The sequence below is a fragment of the Puntigrus tetrazona genome, chromosome 19, assembly GCF_018831695.1.
Source record: "Puntigrus tetrazona isolate hp1 chromosome 19, ASM1883169v1, whole genome shotgun sequence".
Classification (NCBI taxonomy): domain Eukaryota; kingdom Metazoa; phylum Chordata; class Actinopteri; order Cypriniformes; family Cyprinidae; genus Puntigrus; species Puntigrus tetrazona.
The window spans coordinates 10,577,144-10,599,823 of NC_056717.1; the positions used below are offsets into that span (position 1 = coordinate 10,577,144).

At 40.5% G+C, this 22,680-nt stretch overlaps 3 protein-coding genes across 13 annotated transcripts in view; all 3 read right to left on the reverse strand.

Annotated features, from left to right (window-relative positions):
- macf1a (microtubule actin crosslinking factor 1a) overlaps positions 1 to 1,025 on the reverse strand; it is a 150,254-nt gene extending 149,229 nt beyond the window's left edge. For all 11 annotated transcript variants that reach the window (XM_043217120.1, XM_043217118.1, XM_043217124.1 and 8 more), the window contains exon 1: positions 854 to 1,025. The gene's annotated coding sequence lies outside the window, so the exon portion shown is untranslated. The remainder of the gene's footprint in view (positions 1 to 853) is intronic.
- A 2,182-nt stretch (positions 1,026 to 3,207) lies between these two features.
- Positions 3,208 to 4,993, reverse strand: ndufs5 (NADH:ubiquinone oxidoreductase subunit S5). Its single transcript, XM_043217028.1, has 3 exons — positions 4,904 to 4,993; positions 3,499 to 3,716; positions 3,208 to 3,421 (listed from the first exon to the last, which is right to left on the reverse strand). The coding sequence occupies exons 2-3, from the start codon at positions 3,700 to 3,702 to the stop codon at positions 3,317 to 3,319; spliced, it is 309 nt and encodes a 102-aa protein (XP_043072963.1). The 5' UTR covers positions 3,703 to 3,716; positions 4,904 to 4,993; the 3' UTR covers positions 3,208 to 3,316.
- A 608-nt stretch (positions 4,994 to 5,601) lies between these two features.
- rnf19b (ring finger protein 19B) lies at positions 5,602 to 22,570 on the reverse strand. Its single transcript, XM_043217337.1, has 10 exons — positions 22,309 to 22,570; positions 15,564 to 16,750; positions 11,552 to 11,751; positions 10,402 to 10,546; positions 10,156 to 10,318; positions 9,732 to 9,846; positions 8,425 to 8,565; positions 8,138 to 8,327; positions 7,871 to 8,005; positions 5,602 to 7,496 (listed from the first exon to the last, which is right to left on the reverse strand). The coding sequence occupies exons 2-10, from the start codon at positions 16,160 to 16,162 to the stop codon at positions 7,076 to 7,078; spliced, it is 2,109 nt and encodes a 702-aa protein (XP_043073272.1). The 5' UTR covers positions 16,163 to 16,750; positions 22,309 to 22,570; the 3' UTR covers positions 5,602 to 7,075.
- Between the last annotated feature and the right edge of the window lie 110 nt (positions 22,571 to 22,680).

The following is a 22,680-nucleotide window of genomic DNA, read 5'->3' on the forward strand; positions in this document are numbered from 1 at the left end:
GACATGAATGAATATTCACCATTTATGAAGGGAAAGACATGCGCGTAAATCCATAAACGTTTTCCCAGGAACGCCCCTTCTTTCAACACGCGCCCTACAACCGCAAAGTGATGGAAAATCTGACTCCTTTCGCGAATCGGTTCTTTCGAACAGTTCGTTTAAATGCATCGAACGTAGCTGTTCTTTACGTCATGACGTAATTGTTCTTCAATATTACGTATTTAACTCACAAAGGTCAGTTGTATCTAAAGAAAATATCCGCGTGTGCGCTACTAAAGTTAATCTATTACATAGCCGCCTAGTTTACGTGCAGCGTCTTGAATTAAACGCGATTCATTAAACTCTAACAGAATTCGAGGCTGTGCGAACCGGCTCGACCGAACCACCGAAAGATCCGAATCCAACGAATGATTCGTTCACACATCAGACATCGCCAGACCGTAATGTGGCGGAAAGCGAAGAGAGTGACCACAGAGGTGTGCAGAGCCTCTTTGTCCAAACACACCGAATGACGGTCTGTCCGTAAAGAGCCATTCACGCGGGCGTGAGATGAATAAATCATTACCCTTTTTCTCTATTAATGAACGTCAGAAATTAACACCTCGGCTCGCTCCCCGTGGAGGGAGAAGCGCTTCCGATGCCCGATTATTAAATGGAAACGAGGATGGATGCTTGTAGGAAATCTAGGGTTTTGCACGCCGCCCGAGCGTTTAGTGTTCAAACGCTCGCGTTCTAACGAACGCCAAAAGCAGAAATGGTGACACACGAATAAGAAAAAAAAAACGATGAACCTCGGACACATACACCCCGAAGCCGACGGACAGAATAATGACGGACATTTGGACCTCCTTACCGTATAACGGCGGTGCCCCGTTACAGAGGCGGGGATGCGCTGGCTCTCAATCCTGAAAAACACGCCTCTCCGCCGGCCACAGCAACACCGACTCTCGGCCCGTTTTGCACCGACCCGGTAGACAGAGGAGCAGTATGGAGACCGTGATTCGGTAATGGCTGTCTATTCCCCTCCTTTCATATCCCTCCTTCTCTCCCGCTCTCTCTTTCTCCGGCCCCCTCCTCCTCCTCCTCCTCTTCCTCACTCTCTCTTTTCTCATCCACCCTTAGGCCCAGCCCTCTCTAACGATGATGATGGTTTTAATAATGCTTCGTTATGAGCGTTAAACAGAAAAAGCCTAATCAAATTCAGTCAAAATTCACATCAATTAAACATAATCTCGTTTCAATCTGAAATTCAGTATATAAGGACTGCAACACTTTAAATGCAGTTTTTACCAGATGGTTTGAAAGGTGGTTCGTTGGACTGGATTTAAGAGGCTGGGAGACCAAGGCTATCAACAGGCATACTCTGTGATAAATGTGACCACATCGGCTACACTAACATTTCCGAGATTTCCCCTTTCAAGCACACTAATGGCATTATTAGTACTTTTGCAGTAGCCCATAAAAAACTGATAAGCGTCTGTCCTGGTTGAGCTGGAATTCAGTGAGAGAGTGAAGGATTAACTGCTGCTGGTGGACTGATCAAACAAAACCCATCACACAGGAGCGGCTAGAAATACCACTGGACATCCTGTGGACTCTCTCTCTCTCTCTCAGAGTTGAACTCCGGTTTATAATATTATCACATGAAGACAAACACGATTTAAAACGACGCCGGTCTGTTTAGAGCCAGCTTTTGACATTAAGCAGGCTAAACTGAACCCATGTGATGGTCTGCATGTCTTCAGCCCGCTCGGGCTCTCCACTTTTGCTCACACCGAGCTCTCAGCAGAAGTGTATGTTATTAAAGCGGTTTACGAGCCGTACTCCATTTATTTGGAAAAAAAAAAAAGTCTGGGTAGTATAAAAGTAATTTCCCTGGTGTGATGCTTCATTTATTAGTTTTTAAATCAACGGTTAATCAAAGCTCAAAAATAGTGGTTTGTTGCTGCCACCCACCGACCAGCATTCCTAACAACTAATCTTGGCTTTGTAATGTGTTTGGGATGTCGGGCGGATTGATGCATTCGTATTAAGCTTTCAGCTGGAATCTGTCCCATGGGAAGCTTAACCAAACCACTTATAAAGACAGTTAGTGTAGAACCAGACTGAATATATATGTTACAAATAATCAGACGGTCTCGTGCTACCTGAAGGGTAAATTATATATGTATACACACACACACTATAAATACTTGATATGGATTACCTAGTAAACTATAAAATAAACTATAATCCAAATACAATTTTTGAAACACACACACACACCAACCAAGATGTAAAAAAATCATATTTCTATTTCCCTTCATAAATAATAATTGGTATTAATAATCTGGAATGACAAAAATGACTACAATATGCTCCTGAACAAAATCTTAAGGCCAGGGGAAACATTACAAGTATTCATATTTCACGCTGGTGGATCGTAACCAGGTTGTAAGTACTGCTTCAGAATAAAGAGGAAACAGGACCAAGAGACAAAAAATAGAAAAAGACGACATTTAAACTCAAACAGGCTGCTCATCAGCTGATCAAAAGTTTAAAACCATAGCCTTTGAAAAATTAAAATCTGCACAAAAATGACAGAAAAACATGACAGTGTTACTTCCTGAAGAACAATGACATGAAAGCCGCATTTTTGTGAAGAACAATAACTTTTGAAAGCCGCATTTTTGTGGAGACTTTAACTTTTTAAGGCCAATGATTTAGTTTAAATGCAGTTGTCCACAAATTGCCTGTTTACAATTTTTCTTTCGATCTACAGGCGCGAAATATGAATACTTCTAATGTATATCAGCATTTGTCATAATAACAGCAGAAATATTGTAGCTTATGGGGGAGGGCTTTAAATATTGTGCTTTTGAGTAGAATGAATATATATATATATATATATATATATATATATATATATATATATATATATATATATCACCACTGCAATAAATTGAATTGTTTTATGAATTTCTAAAATAAAATCATTCTATAAAATGAAATGATTTGATGAAGTAGAAGATTACCAATTATCTGTTTAATTGACTGAAAACAAATGCTTAAAATGTCTTCTTCTGTGCTCCACGGAAAAAAAAGACATCCGTGAACGACGTGAGGGCGAGTAAATAACGTCAGAGGAACAAAACGAGCCGTCCCTTTAAAACTCGTATTGCATATTTACACTAAACACGAAAACAGACAGCGTACGGACAACCACGCTTACATAGAATCATAGTATTTATTTTGCGAACATTAAACAACGTTGATACAGCAGTGATATTATAATACATAAAGCGAGGAAGCAACTGTACAACAGTGGGACTTGCTCTCAGGGCTGGCCCTGCTCGTTGCCTGTATGGTGTGGAGGGGGTGCGTAAGCTCCCTCTTTAATCATCTTGTCCCTCTGCTTACGGACCTCATATAAGCGCTGTTGCTGTAAAGGAGTCATAACAGCGTTAGCCATGTCAAGAGCATTAAATGCATTGCTTTAGCGTTTCCGAAAATGCTTACGGTCTTCAGGCGGTGCATGCACTCGAACAAGTCTTCCAGCTCGAGCTTGCATTCCTTTTTGGCCCGGATTTGGCCGATGCCGTCGGCGCACTCTATCCACTCTTTCTCGAAGGCATGGCAACGAGAGGCCCGCTTCATTGGCTGCTCCCCGGTCTGATTCAAGAGCCACTGGTCCACGTTAATACCCAAGTTAAGGAACGGCATGATGCTTGGAGGAACTGAAGAGAAGCATTTCGTGTGAAACAAATGCAATAACTCAATCGAGCTCAAGAACGCTGAACAGAGCAGTTATTCATTTGTACATTATATTACGCCTCAAGGTTTAGACATGGCTAGCGAAGTGGTCACACGAAGTTACTTAATATCTCCTAAACTTGTTTGTTATCGACTGGCATCATGCCCAAATGTTTGTTGTTGACAGCGGACATGCCTAAATTGTTATTCAAAATAATGTAGTCACGTGCTTTTATGAAGGTAAAGGTCAATTTTAAAGACTTCTTCAAGACGAAGCAACATCAGTGTTCTTAAAATGTATTAACAAATAGTTAAAAACTACCAAACAAGCCATTACTTTTTTTTTTTTAAACTCATTTTACGCATGCACACACACACACAATCAAAGAGAATACTTCTGTGCCCAACCAATAAAATAAGGAAATAACAATAAACTTTCACTGTACGTGCAAAAACATGTTTATGTCTAAAGTTTTTTATGTCTAAAGACAGATTTACTTGAAATGACGAGACAAGAAGTCTTGTTTTCTGAGAAATTGATTAAAAAAAATGAATTGAGCTTATGATTACAACAAAAACAAACATCTGCGAATGAGCTTGGAATTTTTTTGAAGAGTTTTCACAGGCAAGTATACACTTATCTATATAGATATATATATTTTTTCCACCTTTTGGTTTTTGATGTAAAGAAGGTTAGACATTTGTATTGTAAACCATTTTTTACATGGAAGCCGTAACTTGTGTAACTGAATGCCATAACCTAATGTTCAAATAAATTACTTAACCGCTCCAATTTTAGAGATTTAATGCTTTACTTTGCGAAAGGGCCTGTTTAAGACCGAGACAGAAGTTCAATAACGAGTTAATGTTATTCGTTGGCTGGCAGTAAAAAGGCGAGCTGTCAGGTCAGTTAGAAGTACGTTTAACGTTCGCGGACTTGTTTATTTCACATTACGAGTGCAACGTAGCACAAGTGTACAGATAATCGTACTCTTGCTGCTGGCTAAGGGGATAACAGTTAGCCTAACGACAGGCCTGATAACGATTCACCACAAAGCATTTATTCTTACGTAACGCGTGTTACAACGTAAGGTTTACATTCATGTCGGTACATTTATAAACGGTACACGATTGATACAAAAGCGCTCAAACTGTAAATACAAACACTGACCGTTCGGTTCAGAGTCGCTTTAACCTTCCTCGGGCCCACAGTTCCCGCACGACCTCTCGGCTGCCGTAAAGCAGGCTTGTTTTGCGCCAGCTGCCGCAAACATTCTGACGTCGATGTCGCGCGCTCACGGTAGGGGGCAGTGCTGGCACACTTTTGGAGTTTGAACCGAAGACAGAACCGGTATCACTTTTTTTAAAAAACATTTCTATACTAATATAATTTATATGCAAATGTTGGGTTAGTTTTTAGATTTGAGCTTTCATTTCAGCAGTTAGCCTATAGTAGTTTTAATAGTTTAGTACTTTTTAGTAGTTTGATTCGTTTTGTTTACTCATTTATAGATAGATAGATGACACATTTCATCATCTTCTTTGAAAGTTTTTGATCTAATATTTTAATTTTATTTCAGTTAGCAATAATAACAATTATACAAAGCACGTATAAAAACATTTGTTGTGAGGTTTTCATATGAGGTGCATATAACTGACTTGCAATACATTTTGAGATATTTTGAAATATTGTTTTTCTGATTAATTTTACCATTCTTTCCGTTTTTATTGAACCCGAGGGTCTTCAAAGTGTTGCGTTTTTTTTTATTATTTTAAGCTTGAACTATAAAGTAGTGCACAATGCAGTAATGTTAATAGTGTATCAATATATTATACAGACAAGAAAAAAAAGGAATAAATAAGTCAAACTTGCCACAAAGGAGGAAATGTTTATTTTCATGATTCAAACACTCACAGCCAGTGCAGTTCTCTTTGTGGGGATGTACAAAACAATGCCGATTTTAACACACCGTCTTTTTAGCATATTGCTTATGTAACTGAATTTAGTTAACACTCATTTCACCATAACCAGTTTAAAGTTCAAATTTATCAAGTAGTTTTCACGATCTGCTCATAAACCTGAAAATATGAAAGCCAAAAAAAGCCAAAAAAGATGTGACAACCACAAATCCTTTTCGTGTGATTACGAGACAAAGCGAATCCATCATTACACGTAAAAACCGAGGATTCTCTTTCGGCAGCCAAATATACTTATGAGATTCAGAAAGCATAGCATGTCGAGAATGCAAAACAATTACACCCAAAATTAAATAACAAAATCATGACAACACCGTCCAAATGTTTCCCAGAGAAGCTCCAAAAGAAAAAAAAAAGGAAGTGCATAAATATAAGCCTACGATGTAGAACAATGATAAATAGTGGGATAAAGTGCAGGAGTGCTCATCCATCCAAACCATCTCTCTCTCCATCCATCCAGCTAGCGGGAAAATTAACATATAAAAAAAAAAACGACGACTGCTCGAAACAAAGATTCAAAAGCCGTGTGCTTAGAGATAAGAGATAAAAGAGGCCAAAAATAATATTAATAACAACAGACATGCACGTGAATGACAGTTCCATCCTTGATACTGTATGAGTTTAATACCCAACGATAAAACCAACACTGGTAAACATCCACACATACATCCATCTCTCACGTCTCAGCTCAAGAGGGCACAAACAGTGTTGTCAGTGAGTCACAGACAGTGTAAGGGATCGGAGTGCATGTGCTCTGTCTGTAAGGCAGGCAGTCAGTGATTCAAGTCAAACTGTCTGCTAGTGAAGTTCGGATCAGTCTCCCATCCCTTACTCAATCCCAACCGCGTGTGTTCTTTCTGTGCAAACCGGGCCGGCGCGACCAAAACAATACTAGCATGCGGCAAACCGTACAATTTCTGGGTCGATTCTAAAACAAACACACAAACAATACTGCAACGTGTCATCCATATACAAACCACTCATATACAAGCCTCTGACGTATACATGTGCTTGGCGACGTTTCACATTATTTGTCTGTTTGTTTGTTTGTTTGTTTTCTATGGAAATTCTTCTGGTCGCGATTGTACCGTTTTTTTTTTTTTTTTTTTTTTTTTTTGCTCAAGGCATTTCCGCACCGAGAAGTAAACACCAACCGATGAATAACAGTATGAATTTCTGAAGAGGTAGAGGACCTGTCCGTGCCTGTAATAACCAGACGGGACAGGCGAGCAGAGCGATGAGTTCAGTTCCGTGAGCTGTCCGGATGCCATTAAGGTGTTTGAATAATTATAAAAAGCAGCAAATGAACAGGTAAAGCGTCAAAAGCTCAGAAACGGTTGGCTTTGTGCAGTGTCGAGAGTCTCTCTCACACGTACAGAATGACGTTGTCGGGACAGTGCAGGCTGTCGGTGGGGTTCAAGGCTCTGCAGGTGGTCTGCGGCGGGGGCGCGGCGTGGCAGCTCTTGGGGCGGGGCGAGTCGCAGTCGTCGGACGTCAGCTCCGCGATGTCGTCTGACTGCGTGTCGGACATCTCTAGGTCGCTGCGGATGCTTTCCGGCTGAGCGAGGGTGACGTCTCGGAGACCCTCCCTGAGCGACATCCCTGGGGACAGGCCCAGAGGGGAATCCATGACAACCCCGCTCCTGCGGGAGCTGCAGTCCTGAGGCTCCTCCCCCGAGCCGGGGGCCATGGCGGCAGTGGGCGGAGCCAGATCCTCTTCGGTGGTTAGACACAGATGGCTCGGTTTCGTTTCAATGTCCACCTGGATCTCAAGGTTAGTGCCCTCTCTGAAAAACAACAGATCAACAAGAGTGAGACAAAGTTATACTATACTATATTTTCTATATTTTGTTGTTGTATGGATACACCGATAATTCTGGCCCATTCATGTTACGGCCAAAACGAGTAATGGGCTATTGGTACGACTCTATTTTACAATGTCCTTGTTCTCCATATTACATGTACTTACTATAGTAATAACCCTATATTATGCATAATTGCATCAACTAACCCTAAAACAACCCAAACTCAGGTAATACTAATCAAGTATGTTAATTAATATCACTTAGCAGTTTATGCTGTTATAAGGACACTGTAAAATAAAGTTTAACCTAATTAAGTGTGCATTTATTCGTTAAGCAGTTGCTTGTCTTGAACACACCTGTCAGGTAAGGTGTAAGAGGAAGTGATGGATCCTGCCATGCCCCTAGTACTGGCACAATCACTGGCCGCTCCCAAGCTGCCCGTCTCCCTTCCAGCACCTTCCTTTCCCAGCTCTGTTGCCTGCACCTCCAGCCTGAAGCATAAACATGTTTCCATGAAAACAAGAACATTGCCCATATTTACAGTGTAACTCTTGAGTATTTACCACACAGCACAGAGAATAAGTCAGCATGCCCTTCTGCTGAGATCCCGCATGCCCTCATACCTGCTGTATTTCCCTGTCCTTGCACCAAGCGCTCCTCCTGCGAGCGTGTTGAAGTGGGGGGTGTCTCCAAGACCCCCTGGGGCGACGGACAGACCCTCGCTGGGAGAGGTGGTGCTGAGGCCGCTGGCTCCTCCCTCCAAACTGCTCTCACCCAAGCTGGGAGACTTCAGCGCTCGCCATGCATCAGCAACTACAGAGAGCACGTGTCGGATTGATGGTTCAATGCGATAATCAGCGCTGCCAAGTTTTTTTATAATGATACACTTCACTTGACGATTTTTTTTTACCTGTAATAGGCCCGTCATCCTCATCAAAGTCTATCCTAACACCTCGTCCTTTCCCCCGGCTCACCCCGCAGCCCCCGCCGCGGCACAGAGAGATAGGCACAACACCATACACATACGCCAACATAATGGGGACGCCGATGCCTGTAGGGAAGAGATATGGAGCTAGAGTCAAACTCTGCTTGAAAGGAGGTATAATATATTTAATAAGGCTCACGAGAATTTTTTTTATTGTTATCAATGTTGGTAACAAATATTTAATAATTAAGATTTTTACAGCAAAACGAATATTGTTCTTTTGAACTGCAGTAATGGCTGTTGAAAAAAACGTTTTGCCTTCATAGCAATATACTATGTAAATAAATTAATAAATTAATAATTAAATAATACTTAAAAACTCCTCTTCATTATAAATAAATAAATGCATATTTTATACAAACACACACAATATTACACTTTTACTGTATTTTGAATTCAATTTAAAATTTTATTATAAAACATTACATAATAACATTATAAAAAGTCAATTGTTCCAACAATGAGTTAAGTATTTGTAGTGAATAAGTGTATAGACAATATATCCATATTGCCGTGACACTTCCTCAGTATTAAATTCTATGCTTATTTTTCTCAGTATTAGTATTTCCATACATTGTACTGCACCGGAAGTTGCGGTCACCACTAAATGCAGAAGCTATTGTCTATAGTCTATTGTAATGAACAGGAACTGAAGCTTAAGCTTCTCAAAGGATGCAAAAGCACCAAGAGTTTAAAAAAATCATTAGCCTGTAGAACTATATATATTCCATTCCGAAGCCATATGATAATTTTGTGTGATAGACAGAAACTGATAGACAGATACTGATTTGCTGTGACTGAATCATTGAGACGATAAACTGTACTAGAATCAAATGTACCAGTCTGATTCTGATTCTGATGGCGAGACTATTTCCTAAAAAATTCACTCATGATTAAGAACAAATTCAATCTTAAATCACAAATACGCAGCACAGTGCCTATAGTGATCTATATATTTTTATACACATTCCATTATATTGAAGCTTGACACTTTTAAACCAACAGGATTTCTCCGTGCAGTGAATCTGCATGACCAACTTGAACCTTTGGCAAAATTTACACGTGTAAAAAAATTCCAATTGTGTGGATTTCCATTTTTTTTTTTACCTTTGAAACGTTACCATTACAATCGCGTAAGAACGAATTGCTTTGCAGCATTCTTCATTTGTAAAACGCTTTACGTAAAAGCATCTGCTAAACGAATAAATGTAAATCTGAATGTAAATACCTACCCACACTGACAGCAGCGATGACTGGGGCCGTGATGATGGACAGAGCCACACCACCGGTGATGGCGAGATTCCTCCTGTGATGGGATGTTTTCTTGCCCTCATAGTGTGAGTGGATCTGAGACAAAAAGCAGCCGTGTTACTGCACCGTCACAAATCTGGTGTACCGGCATCCTAAAGCTTCAAAATCTGAACCAAATCTTTGAAAGACAACCAAATGTCTTTGTAGCGTTGAAATAATGTTTAATGCCCACTCTGTATCCTACACAAGGAAGTCACGTTCAATATCAAAAGCCGGTTAAGCAATATGGCTGGCTGAAGGGAAATTCCCAGGCGTTTTAAGGAAATTCTCTTCCTGATTGGAGCTGATAATGGTTTCTGTATTAGCCCAAACTGTAGGGAAATGTGTAATGTTGGCATTACACACCTTGCGCCCAATGTAAACAGGAATGCCGATAACCATAGCAGGAACCGCGATGCCAGCGATTAGAGTGATGCCGACCGGTGCACCAATCAAAGTGCCCAGCTGCCACAGAATCTTCTTCTTGCGACTCCACGGCTTCTTTCCCCAGAACGTACAACCCGATGGACTGAGAAGACACAGGAACTCTTATTATTCATCAATTCAGGCGAATAGTTTGAGAATTTCCCACCGATGGGAGGCAGAAGGTACCTGAGGTAGTGCAGGTCTGAAATCTCCTTCATACAGAGCCAGCAGAACTCACAGCCGCACACAGCACAGGTCATGTGATTACAGCTGCCGTCGTTCATCTTGATGATGTAGGCACCGCATCGGGGACAAGGCTTGATGTCATCAGCTGAGTGGGGATTAGAGGGTTGGGATTTAGAATTTGTACAGGCAGACAGAATCCGCTGTAAACAATGTGTGCTGAGGAAGCGCTTTCTGAATGCCAGACAGGGAATAAGAGACGTTAGCAGCACTTCGGCTGGAATTCAGGAGGGAAAGCAGAGGAGGAGAGAGCGCGGTCCTTTAGGGAAAGAGAAACTTTAATAATCTGCAGCCAAGTGCACAAAATGAAAGCGCTCAAGGGGGAAGCATACAGCAAATCAAATGATATGAGTGGCTGATGGCACTCTGAAACATAATAAACCAGACAGAAAGCACACTAGAGTTTTGACAGTTTATTTTTATCCACTCTTTTTCGAAGCGATAAACTCTTTGCTTAACAGAGTAAATAGTGAAGAACTAATATCATTTTTTTTTTATTCAGGCTAATATTTTGTGGCAGCAAATATACTGGTGACAATAATTATGAAATTTCTATAGTTCTGAAAACATTTGATATCAAAAAGGCCTTATTCAAAGCAACAATAGCTATATTGTTGTATAAATTGTTATTGTGAAATAAAATGACGCATATCGCGATGTAAGATTTTGATCATATTGCCCACCCCTGCTTCTTAAAACAATAAATGGACAGATTCTGTGATTTCCTTAGGCAGGTTTTTAACAACACCGCCGATGAAGATGACCGCTTGTGCTTTCAGTGGTTAAACGTACTTGCACCTCGACTTTAATTTTATTTTCATTTTAGTTTCACCCTTTTTAAACTATATGAATGATTAATTTATGTTTAAGTGGTGTGTGTGTAAGGAACTGAAAACAAGCTGTTTCTAAAGCACCATCTGCTGTTAAAAATAACAAAGCAATGCATTAGATTAATCGATTTATCGTTACGCACCTAATTGCTATGTTATTGCCTCCATGCCCAGGTAAAATGAGCCTAACCCCAAATGATTATTACAGTGTCTCTCCGTTTCTGGGACAGAAAGGAGTGGCTGGCTACTGGTAAATCACTCACTGTGTCCCTGCTCGGCCGTGTAGCTGGGGGAATGGTTGCTGTGCGTTCTCAAGGACAGGGCCCTCTGCTGGCGGGCCGAGTCACAGGTCTGGTTAGGATGCCAAACTTGCTTGCAGTGGTAACAGAACTCGGCACCACACCCTTCTCTTCGACACACCAGCCTGGGACAGCTGGCACATCCAGAGGCGATGACTGCGAACCTGGCAGGAGAACAATGCAAACCAGCTCATCAGACTCTCACAGAAAATATATCATTTTATGAGATATCATTAAACCTAGTAGCATGCAATCTACTGCGGCAGAAGTACATGGTACAAAGATGGTATCAGACGACAATAGTATGGTGCTGATATATACCATGGTACTATATGATTACCATATTACAAACAATGGTATTTCCATGGTGCTAAAAATAGAAAAAAAAATCTCTAAAGACATACTCATGACCGTGCCCACATTTATTAAGACCTTGTCCACACTGATACGTTTTCGTTTGAAAGAACAACTATATAGTGCCGAGACCTGGACACTTCAGTGAGATAAAAAATCTAAAAAGAATTGCATGAAAAATTATGTATATTCCGTCTGCCATTTTTTATAAATGAATTTAAAGAATTTAGTAAATTTGTAATGTCAAATTACTTTTAAAGTCAAGGAAAACATTGGCAGTTGTCACTACTAGATTATGGAAAATGAAAAGAAAGATTCATTGCAGTAAGTATGCTCCTGTCGTGACAGTTTCCTAGTATTCCAGTAGCGTTTTATTACTTTCCTGAGAACATTTATTGGCTGCCAAACTCAAAACAATGAGCACGATGATTACTAACGAACATATTTTTAAAATCTTAACACTGAATCGTAATTATTTTATGGCTGAATAAACATTGACAGTAGATAAGCTGGGTAGGTTGTTTTTTCCAGTAAAAGAAAAGGCAAATTTCGCCCTCCGAATCAAAATAAAAACTACCCAACTTCCTTGTCTAACAGTAGCTTATGCGTGACAAAAACAATCTGTTTAATTTTAAATGCATGTTTTGACCTGTTGGCTAAAGTTAAAGCAGGTTCTGAAGAAAACATTCCTCCTCTAGCCGACACCTCATTAATCAGCTTGGTTGCAATGGAGAAGTGTAATGTCCTTTACAAAGAGCTTCCAATTACCTGCACGTATACAGGCACACACACCCTACATGTAGAGTCAAGCTGAATCCGACCTCATTACACATGATTATGGTATCCCAGAACACTCAGTGCTCACTAGGCTTAAAAACAATGAAATCAACACGCTAATTTAAAGCTCACAAAGACACCGTGGCATGCACACGCGGTCAAGTGAGTAGCCAATGATTGTCTTAATCGAATACCGGCCACAGTTACCCATAGCAACTCTACCTCTGTGCCGCATCTCAGTTGCCACAGCAACTTATCACTGAGGGAGAGAGAAACAAGCTGTTCCTGTCTCCCATTGGCAGCTCTGGACTTTCAGTCAAGCTGAAGCGATGCTGGTTGGGGGGCTGATGGGTAATAAGCAGCACCATGGACTGGAACTGATTTGCTAAATATACTGGGGGAGCTTTTCTGTCTGTGGTTTAGAGATCAGAGCGTGTTTTTATCGTCTAAGATGGGAGATTCCAAGTTATACCACAAGTAGGCAAATGAGCCTTCTGTGTGAAGCTTAATGTGTCCTACAGCAAAACATTTTTTATTTAATAATCTAATATGTTGCAACTAACCAACTAGCCAATAGTGTGACCTCGAACTGGCCTTTTTTTTTAAAAAATACCCAGTTCATCTGGAAACCCCTAATCATCATTCGTGGGCCTGATAGGAAGTGGCAGTGACTCAAACAAGCGCAGATGCAGACAAAATCATGTCCCTTTAATGTAGGTCACTGGCGCATCATTATGATTGACAAACCTTGGACAGGTTGTAAAAGGCCTGTGAAGTAAATCGCACTCTCAAAATGACACATCAGCTAAACTAGGCTTCCCACACAAACGCAAGTTTTCCTTATAACTGTCCAAATGCCTCCTACACTTGTCGAAGCACACAGAACAAATAGAAACTGTTAAATACAACCTCTTCTATTGAATCTGACAAATAATTCACTGTTTGGTTTGTGAACAACCAAATACCACACCCTTGTTGAGATTTTAGTTTCGAAACCGTTGGCTTTAATAAAGTTGTTTTTCGCAGTTTCTAATCTCGGAAAGGTTTTTAGATAGATAGCTGGATTTGCTCCCATTCAGACACGAGAGCATTTTGGGTGAGAAACTAGAAATCTCTCAACCAACGCTTGGGCAATTTTAGGATGCCTACACAGTAGAGAGTGTTTGACGGATATGAATGCGTAAGCTTTGTGTTGAGGGTGTGGGAAGAGCTGCGTTAGGCTGAAATCAAGAGGGAATACAGAAAATTGGTTTTCCGAAAGCTGGAGCCGACTCCAGCCGATTCTCATTGGCTGATGGACGCTTACGTCTGGGGTGATTCTAGGATTTTAATCTTAAAGAGGGCACAGTCCAGTCTCAAAACACAAGCTTTTGTGGCCAAATGCTTTCAGTGTCAGAGAGCACACATTTGAAGAAGTAAAAGAAAAACTAAACACAAAACAAAAAGGTTTCAGTAATTAAATTGCATAATTGGGTAACTGACCTGCTGTTCATGGTGTCGTATTCTCAGGAGATACGTTAAAGTGGCTGTATGTATGATTTTGACTCTATGTTAATACTATGGTAGATAGTATATGGTGATAGGTATTTAAGAAACATGTTTCACATGTTTTCACATTTAAGGAAATAGTTAACATACTTGTTTATCTAAAAAACAATGCTATAGTCTGTTATTCTCTTTTGAAAATGTGCGTTCCGGCCGGGAATGTTGGCCTCTGTTTTGGTTTGTGAAACCCGCCCACCGTCACTTTATCCAATCATGTGTCGGAACCCCGGATTGCCAGTTGGTGGAAAACAGAGCGCCTTTCATTTCAGTCATGGAAACTGGCAAACGAAAGGGGGTTTGAGCGGGAATCTGGCAACCTAAGTAGGAGGAGCCGGGTAAAAAACATTGTCTCCAATATTTTGAATTTGGACTGCAATGCCTAGTTCAACCACTCGGTGTCAATCCTACGTACAGCACCTTTAAACCAGTAAAGTTCTTTACTATTTGTGTCCACAATGCTGTACCTCATTTAGTTTATGTCAATGATTTTGGCCCTTTTTCAGCAATATAAATGTATTTTTTCACAGGTTTGGCATAATATTTTGGGTTTGTGAATTATCGATGCATCACTATTTAGAATACCATATGATTATCTGTTGAGGCTTATCCATTTTTGTAGCATATTAGGTTGCATGTTATATTGTAATTTCACTGAAACCAAAAAATTTAAATGAGAGAAATGGAGTGTGAAAGCTGTAGGCAGGGCAGCACTTCTTGCCAAATTTTGCCACCCTATTTCACCTATGACCACATCCTCCACTGACTACAAGACATGGTAACACCTAAATACTAAAATTAAAGAAAAGATGAGGTCACCTCAGATATCAGGAAGAGAATAGGTCAGCAGACATAGCTGATATTATGTGGCAGAAAAAAGAGGAAATGAGACATGTGACATGAGGGAATGTTATTTCCAGACTTCGTTCTGCAATTCCATGTCATAAACACAGACATTTTGAATATGATCAAGGTCCTTCAATAGATGGTTTGTTTGAAAAAAACATCACTGGGGTTCAGATCTGGGCTTTAGGCTAGTCAAGTTGTTCCACGTCATTTACTCAGTAAATCATTTGTATAATGACCTCATGTGCACAGGGGAGTTTAATACTGGAACACATCCCACAATTCCCTATAATGTCACTGTGTGTTTTACTGACACATCTTTACACTGGAATTTAGCAGTCTTGCCAAATTTAATTAGAAGTTCTTCAACCTAGCTTATATATAAAGCAATATTTCCAATTCAATACAAGGTTATTGTGTATATTTCTCAAATCCCCAACATCCAAACCAGTCTTACCCACAGTCCGGAGCTGGACACCATCGGCAATCAGGGTCTGATGCCAGGCAGCGGCGCAGCAGGAACTCTTCATATTTCTCCATCAGGTTGGGATCATCCAGGATAAGGGCCACCTGCCTCGGGGCAAGACGTTCAGCACACTCTGGACAGCTGAGCTGCACTCTGCTCTCCGTGATCTCGATACGCAAGTACTGGCGTAGACAGCACAGGCAAGACCGATGGCTGCATCCCTGGAGCTCAGGAAGCTGCTCCGCAGGTTGCCGCACCAGGCACAGGGGACACTCTAGGAGTTCTTGACCTCCCAGAGAGGCCTGGCTAGCGGACAACGGCTCAGCCGGGTCTGCCGTTGAGGGATCTGATGAAACATTAGTGGGCGTGGGGGGCTGGAGAAGCTGCTGCTGCTGGAGCTGTTGCTGTTGGTGCAGCTGTTGAGCAAGAGGAGTTCCTACATTAGCCTTGTTCCCCCTGGATCCGCGTTTGCCATGGAAGAGACTATGAAAAGAGATCCTGCCTTGCTTCTTGCCCGGCCCTCGGCATTTCGGATTGGGAATGCCGCTAACAGAAGAGTGGGGTGATTCAGAGTCCTTTTCGGATCCCATCGCCCAAGAACTATCGTGTAATGTTCTCCCACTTGAGTCCTTACAAGAGGTCAGCGAGTTTGGGTTAGCGGAGTTTGTCCGAAGCACCTCAGTTCCTTCCACAGAATGATTTCAAGGAAGCTCTAAACCTCAAGGACACGGACGCTCCCGATACACAAAAGAATGTTTGTCAAGGTCTCACCAAATTCCAGTTAGTTTACCAGATGGGAACATTCCATTTATGAAGTCATAACTATGACAAGGATTCGTGTTCGAACAATAAACGGAAAGATAAATAGACTAATTGAGCCAAAAGGAAAAAAGAAGAGGGAAAAAAGTCCTTTCACTTCAATAATCTTCTCGTAAATAAAAAAGAAAAGGAAATAAAAAAAAAAAAACTGTAGAAAACTGACAGATACTGTCAATTAAAAAACGTAGGTGTTTAAAGACAACTAGAAAGTTCAAGTTGCTGTAAAAAATGAATCTGGCTCAAGATAACGTAATCCTTTCTGAAGGCTCGTCCTCTTTTGGCTCCGCTGAATTCTCTCGCTCGCAGACCCGAGATGTGTGTGCTCCAGTTTGCTGTTCTCTTCTTCTGAATCGGCCGGTCTGTTAAGGAAGAGAAATGGCACAGGAAGTTAGCACAGCGCACAGGCAGCCTGCAGGAGGAGCATGCTCAGTACACGTACGCACACACTCCTCCCTTCTTTTATTCTCAATCTCTTTTCATTTCGCAGTTAACTCTTCATTGCACCCGACTCACGAAGTGACTGCCAGACTTAAACCACTCACCAGCCGTTTAAAAACGAAACGTAATTGATTCTGTAACTTTAACCTGTTTAAAATGGATTACTCTTATCGCATTTTCTGTCCTTAGATTTTTACTTCTCTCATTTTCTTTGTGTCTCACTGTTGATGACACCCTCTCATCCACACTCTCGAGCGCTCCCTCTCCACTTCACACTGCGCTGCTAGTGCAGTTGCCATGGAGATTCCCACTACGAACACAGCAAACAAGGACCCTCACAGTGACTCTGGCCCTTGTGAACACATATACACACCCGTCAGATATTAACACCATACATCACATAACGCACGAGTGCATGCCTCTACTGGACTTTATTCATTTATTTTTATCTGAGAGGAGCATCAATACAGTACACAAATCCCATACTGAAGCTGAGGAAAGGTTTTGTAGGCCAGCATAATCTGTCAATCTCTCTGGTACATAGGCTATTCGTACTCAATAAAAACACATACTACGGCTACACAAACTCATCTAAGACTGATGTGGCCTGGTTTTCTGCTCTGATGACCCTTGCACTAATGCCTGCGTAGCACAAATCTGTTTACTTGTGTGAGGGGGAAGGGAAAGAGACCACCATGCTAGTGTTAACCTGGCAGTCCACTATATCCGATATATACAAATATTATTAGTTTTATTAGTATTATGATTTGTTATGATGTTTGTTAATGTAGCGTCAGGTAGTTCAAGCTGGAGCTTTCAGAAAATACAGTACTTGTTCTACAAGGACAGAAGGACAGAATCTAGTAATTAAAATAATCATGACTGCACCTATAATAAATGAACAATGATAGTATTAACGCATCCATATGCAATGGCGATAAGGTATTTATTAAAAAAAAAAAAAACATGATATTACTATGACGTAGTATGTCCAAAAACAGTATTAACACTGTATTTTCCCCACATAGATGGCTAATTAGCACTGTATTTGTCGAAGGGAGTCACAGCATAAAGCACAGTAAACTAAAGCAGCCTGTTTTCTGCTGCTGTTCATGGATCTGCAAGGTACGCAGTGACAGCAGTCAGTATGACCCACTTTTCCAGAGTGCTTTCGCATTGCTCACAGCCACTGTGTCCTGATGTCTTCTTGACCCATTATGACAGGAGGATGCAACAATCATGAAGCACTACGTGCATACTGTACGTGACCCGCATAGTAGACGCATTAAAAATGCAAGAGTCTAGTCGACAGAGACGGGAAAATTCCATACGATCTCAGTCGATCTGAATATTCAAAACAGGCAGATCGAAAAGGCGGTGTTGAATCATAGCAGGTTAAATGAAAAAGAGTCTCTCGTCTATATATATAACTTAGGGCTGAGATGGTAATAGCCCTCCATTCCACTTCAGCAGCCTCTGCTAATGCAACCGATGACACATAATTACCATCTGTGCTATCTGAGGTTTAGTGTGTGTGAGGGACGCTAGCGGGTGCACAACAAAAGTTGTTTCTGGAAAATCTGTGTCACATTTCGGCACCAGAGCACAAGTTTATAAAACAGAACCCACTGTATGTGTGTGTGTGTGTGTGTGTGTGTGTGCGTGTAATGGGCGTGGCCGCGTTTGCTGTACAACAGAAGTCGCTCTATTATTTATCAGCTGTGAATGACATGTCGATTCACAAGAAGCCGTTTTCTGCTTACAGTGCTGCAGCTGGAAATGAGCAGCCTGCTTTTTCCATTTAGGGAAGAGTTCATTTATAAACTCTGAAAACAGTTGGAACGATCCACGGCGTAAGCTCCCAGGCCTTGTTTGATGAAAAGTGGATCCCTGTTTCTACGAGTTTGCTCTAAGTTTCAGCACTGCAGTCGGGAGTTTGTAAAGTACGCCAAGTATAAAACACACGAGGGAGAAAATATCAAAGAGATGTTGATCAAGGAGAAAGAGGAAATTCTACATCGGTCTGGCATTGTTTGTTTTGTGGTTCACAGGTGTTCTCGTTTTTGTTTACAACTGTGCATAAACAAGATATTATAATATAAATTATATATAATAAAAATTATATAAGTATATAATATAAAACAATATTACAGATGTTTTTAAATGCTATACTAGTAATCATAATGCTTAATAAATTATGCAATTTGCATTTACAAAATAAGTTTAATTCTATGTATTATATATCCTGGCTTAATTGCCTTATTATAACAATTGTAGACTCTTAAATTACCCAAAAATAAAAATCACCCTATATTTTACTCACCCCAAAGCCATCCTGGGTGTATATGATTTTCTTTTTTGAGACGAACACAGTAAGAGTTAAAAAAAAAAATAAAATAAAAGCTTTCCAAGCTTGGTAATGCTGCTGGATAGTGACCATTATTTTGAAGCTGAATAAATCGGCTATACTAACCTAAAAAAATAAAAAGCATGCGCCTCCGGGGGGGTTATAACATGACCTTAAAAGCAGATTGATGGGTTTTTGTAACAAAAATATTTCTAGTTTTAAAATGATAACTTGTGGGGTAATTTTTACTTTTGGGGCGAACCATTCCTTTAATAATAACTTAATTAGCATGTAATGCACCACAGTGAAATTTATGTTTTTCCATAGTGGCTACAGGTTTTCATATTGGAAACGGGAAACAGCTAATGATGAAGTCATAATGAAAGCAGATCCTTGCTACAGACACTGTACGTGAGATCCCTTAAAAGGAACAGCTTTCATCATCTCTTACTGTAAAATGTAGTTTCAGAATGAATCATGTTTTTTCCAGACCGTTTATCAACGTGTCACAGAGGCATTCCGAAGATGAATTATTAACAGAAAGCACAAATGAACCGCGCAGGCTACAAATCAGCACAGGTTTGCTAACTCTTGGCTTATTATGAGAACGCAGCAAGAGAACGAGGACGCAACGCAACACACACAAACGCAGAACAATGAGCTAAATATGATTAAACAATCGACAGAGCACCGAAAGAAGGAAAACAGAAAATAATTGAGCGTAGTTTGGCATCCTGCCAGCGCTTTACTGCAAAAATCCATCTAGACAAACTCATTGCCGTGAGAGATAAGACAAAGCGAGACTGACACTGCCTCAGCACTTCCACCGCGACAGACCCCCGAAACCGCACCTCAGCATTTTCGCACATCGTCCTGCAGCCTCAGACCACAGCTCAGTCTGTCTCGGTCTCGTACACACACACACACACACACACGCTCACGCACTCAGTCACATGGACCAGTCGATGTACAGGTGGGCTACTAGCCATTACATAACCATTTGAGTCACATCTGAAGCTCCACTGAGGCTTATTGTTCTTAGCAATACCTGCTGTCTTGTTTTTCCGTCTGCATTTTCATGATATTACACAAAGTAGGTTCATAGCATTGTCGATTTCCATTAATAGCAGTAACTTTGTCCACAAAAACTAACTTTTTGTTATTGAGACATCCTCGTGTTCCGGATCTATTGGATTGACTTTCTTTTGTGGGACAAAAAAAAGAGGAAATGTCTCGGGTTTGTGTAGGAACGAGAAAGAAACTCATACAGGTTCGGAACAGTGTTATTATTAATAAGCCATTTTAAAAATATTACAAAGAACATATCTGTGAGCCTGGACCATAAAAACTATTTTAATGTTTTTAAATGGTTTGTTAGGATACGGCAATATTTGGTTGAGATACAGCTAGTCTGAGGGTGCACAAAAATCTAAATGAAATCCAAATGAAATATTTAGCACTTTACTAATCAAAAATTACATTTTAATATATTTACGGTAGGGAATTTACAAAATATCTTCATGAAACAAGAGCTTTACTTTATACCCTAATGATTTTGGGCATAAAAGAAACATTTGGGCTAATATACCTTTATGACTGGATTTGTGGTCCAGGATCACATTAGCTGAAATAAAGCTGAAATTACATATATAATATACATATTAGACGAAAAACTCACTTTAAAAATGTTAGAGAACAATGAAATAAACTAACTGAAATAAATACACCTAAGTTAAAATACACCTAAACTAAAATTACTGAACTAAAATCTAAAAATGACATCAAAAACACTACAATAACTTAAAATAAAACTAGAATTGAAAATATGAATGAATACTATAACAGTATATAAATACTACAGAAAAAGATTTTAGACTGATGTGATTGTGAATAATGTAATGGCAGATTTTTGTAGGGTGTAGGGGTAAACTAATCCATATACTGAAGGTTTAGTTAGGCAGAACTGTTAATATTCTGTCACATTTTGCGCACACGCACTCACTTTAACCTCCATTGTGACGGGGAGGGCAGGAAGTACTGGCAGACGGTCTAACTAACCCATTAGATAAGTTGTGATACTTAAAGAAATCTCTTTAAGCCGAGAGTCTGCGTGAATGTCTGTGCAGAGCAGGTGCTTGTGTCGATCAATGTCCCATTCTAGCTAAGAATCAGGCTGTCTGTTATCCAGATAACCTCATCCTTCATTGTATCCTCACAGAAGTCAAAATCTCATATCACGTCTCAACAATCCTCAAGACAATGCATGACTAACACCAGTATGCCACATTCTCAATTAAAAAAAACAAAAAACAGCCATGGGTTCCTGTGAAACCACAGATCTCGATTTTATCAGTTCTTTACAGTCACATGCTAGTTTACGGTAAATTGGATAGCCCCAAAATAAAAAAAAAAATTAAACGAGAAAGACTGGAATTAACCGTGTGCTTGCTGACGCAAAAGAAGAAACGAAACCGAAGTCATTCTGTGCATTCCTTGCTTACTCTCGAAGTGTAAATTTCACAATGAACCAGGACATGCTATATTTAGGAAGATGTTATTGAGGAAACAACGCCACAAAGGCAGGCCCCGTCCTCAGCCAGAGTCCAGGAAGGACGAGAATCTCAAGTCATAAAAACAGACATGTTATGCACACGTGAAAGAGATGTCCACATCTAAATTTAAATGTTTCCCCTAAATGGTTTAATTTAAATGTAAGTGGAACTACTAAAACATGACTAAATCAGCAAATAAATAACATCTCATTTACATAGACACATACATACATAGAAGCATAACTAATGAAAAACATGTAACAGTTATAAATATTATACGTACACACACACACATATACATATATAGAATTATTATTTTTTTTCAATGGTCCCTACACTGTGCCTTGCCTAGTTTAGGCGTAACTACTAAACATAACTAAATCAGCAGTGTACAACATATCTAGTTACTCTCTTGCCCTGCTCTTAAAGGACGGTCTACAGTCAAATAAACCAGCGCTGTTAGGTCCAGGTGGCCTGTCACACAACCGGGACGTGTACTAATATCACAACACTGTTGTATTTTTAAATCACAGCCTAAGACCAAAGCGTAACCATGGCGACAGATCTGTCGGGCACTTACCGTACAGACGGAGCCGATAGTAACGTTATAGAGCCAGTGAAGCAGAATAGGGCGGAACGCGGCGGGCTTCGGCGCTATTGTACACCGCGTACATTCAACCAGCTGTCCTGTAAACCTGACCAATCTCACCCTGAAGATATCCGTTACTACATCCCCCCCAGAATCCGCCCAAGGGGAACCTGTCAGACCTCTATTCCCTGCCCTGTACGCGATGTCGCTCGGATTATGTCCGCAGTTTGATTCTCTTTTCCATTCACGTCACCGAGGAAAGCCCCTGCGTGTGACGACACTCGTTTTCGAGGCGGAAGCCCCGCCCCCTGACGTCACCCCGAAACGGAAACGAACGCGCGCCTCAATGCCAGGAACAGTTTT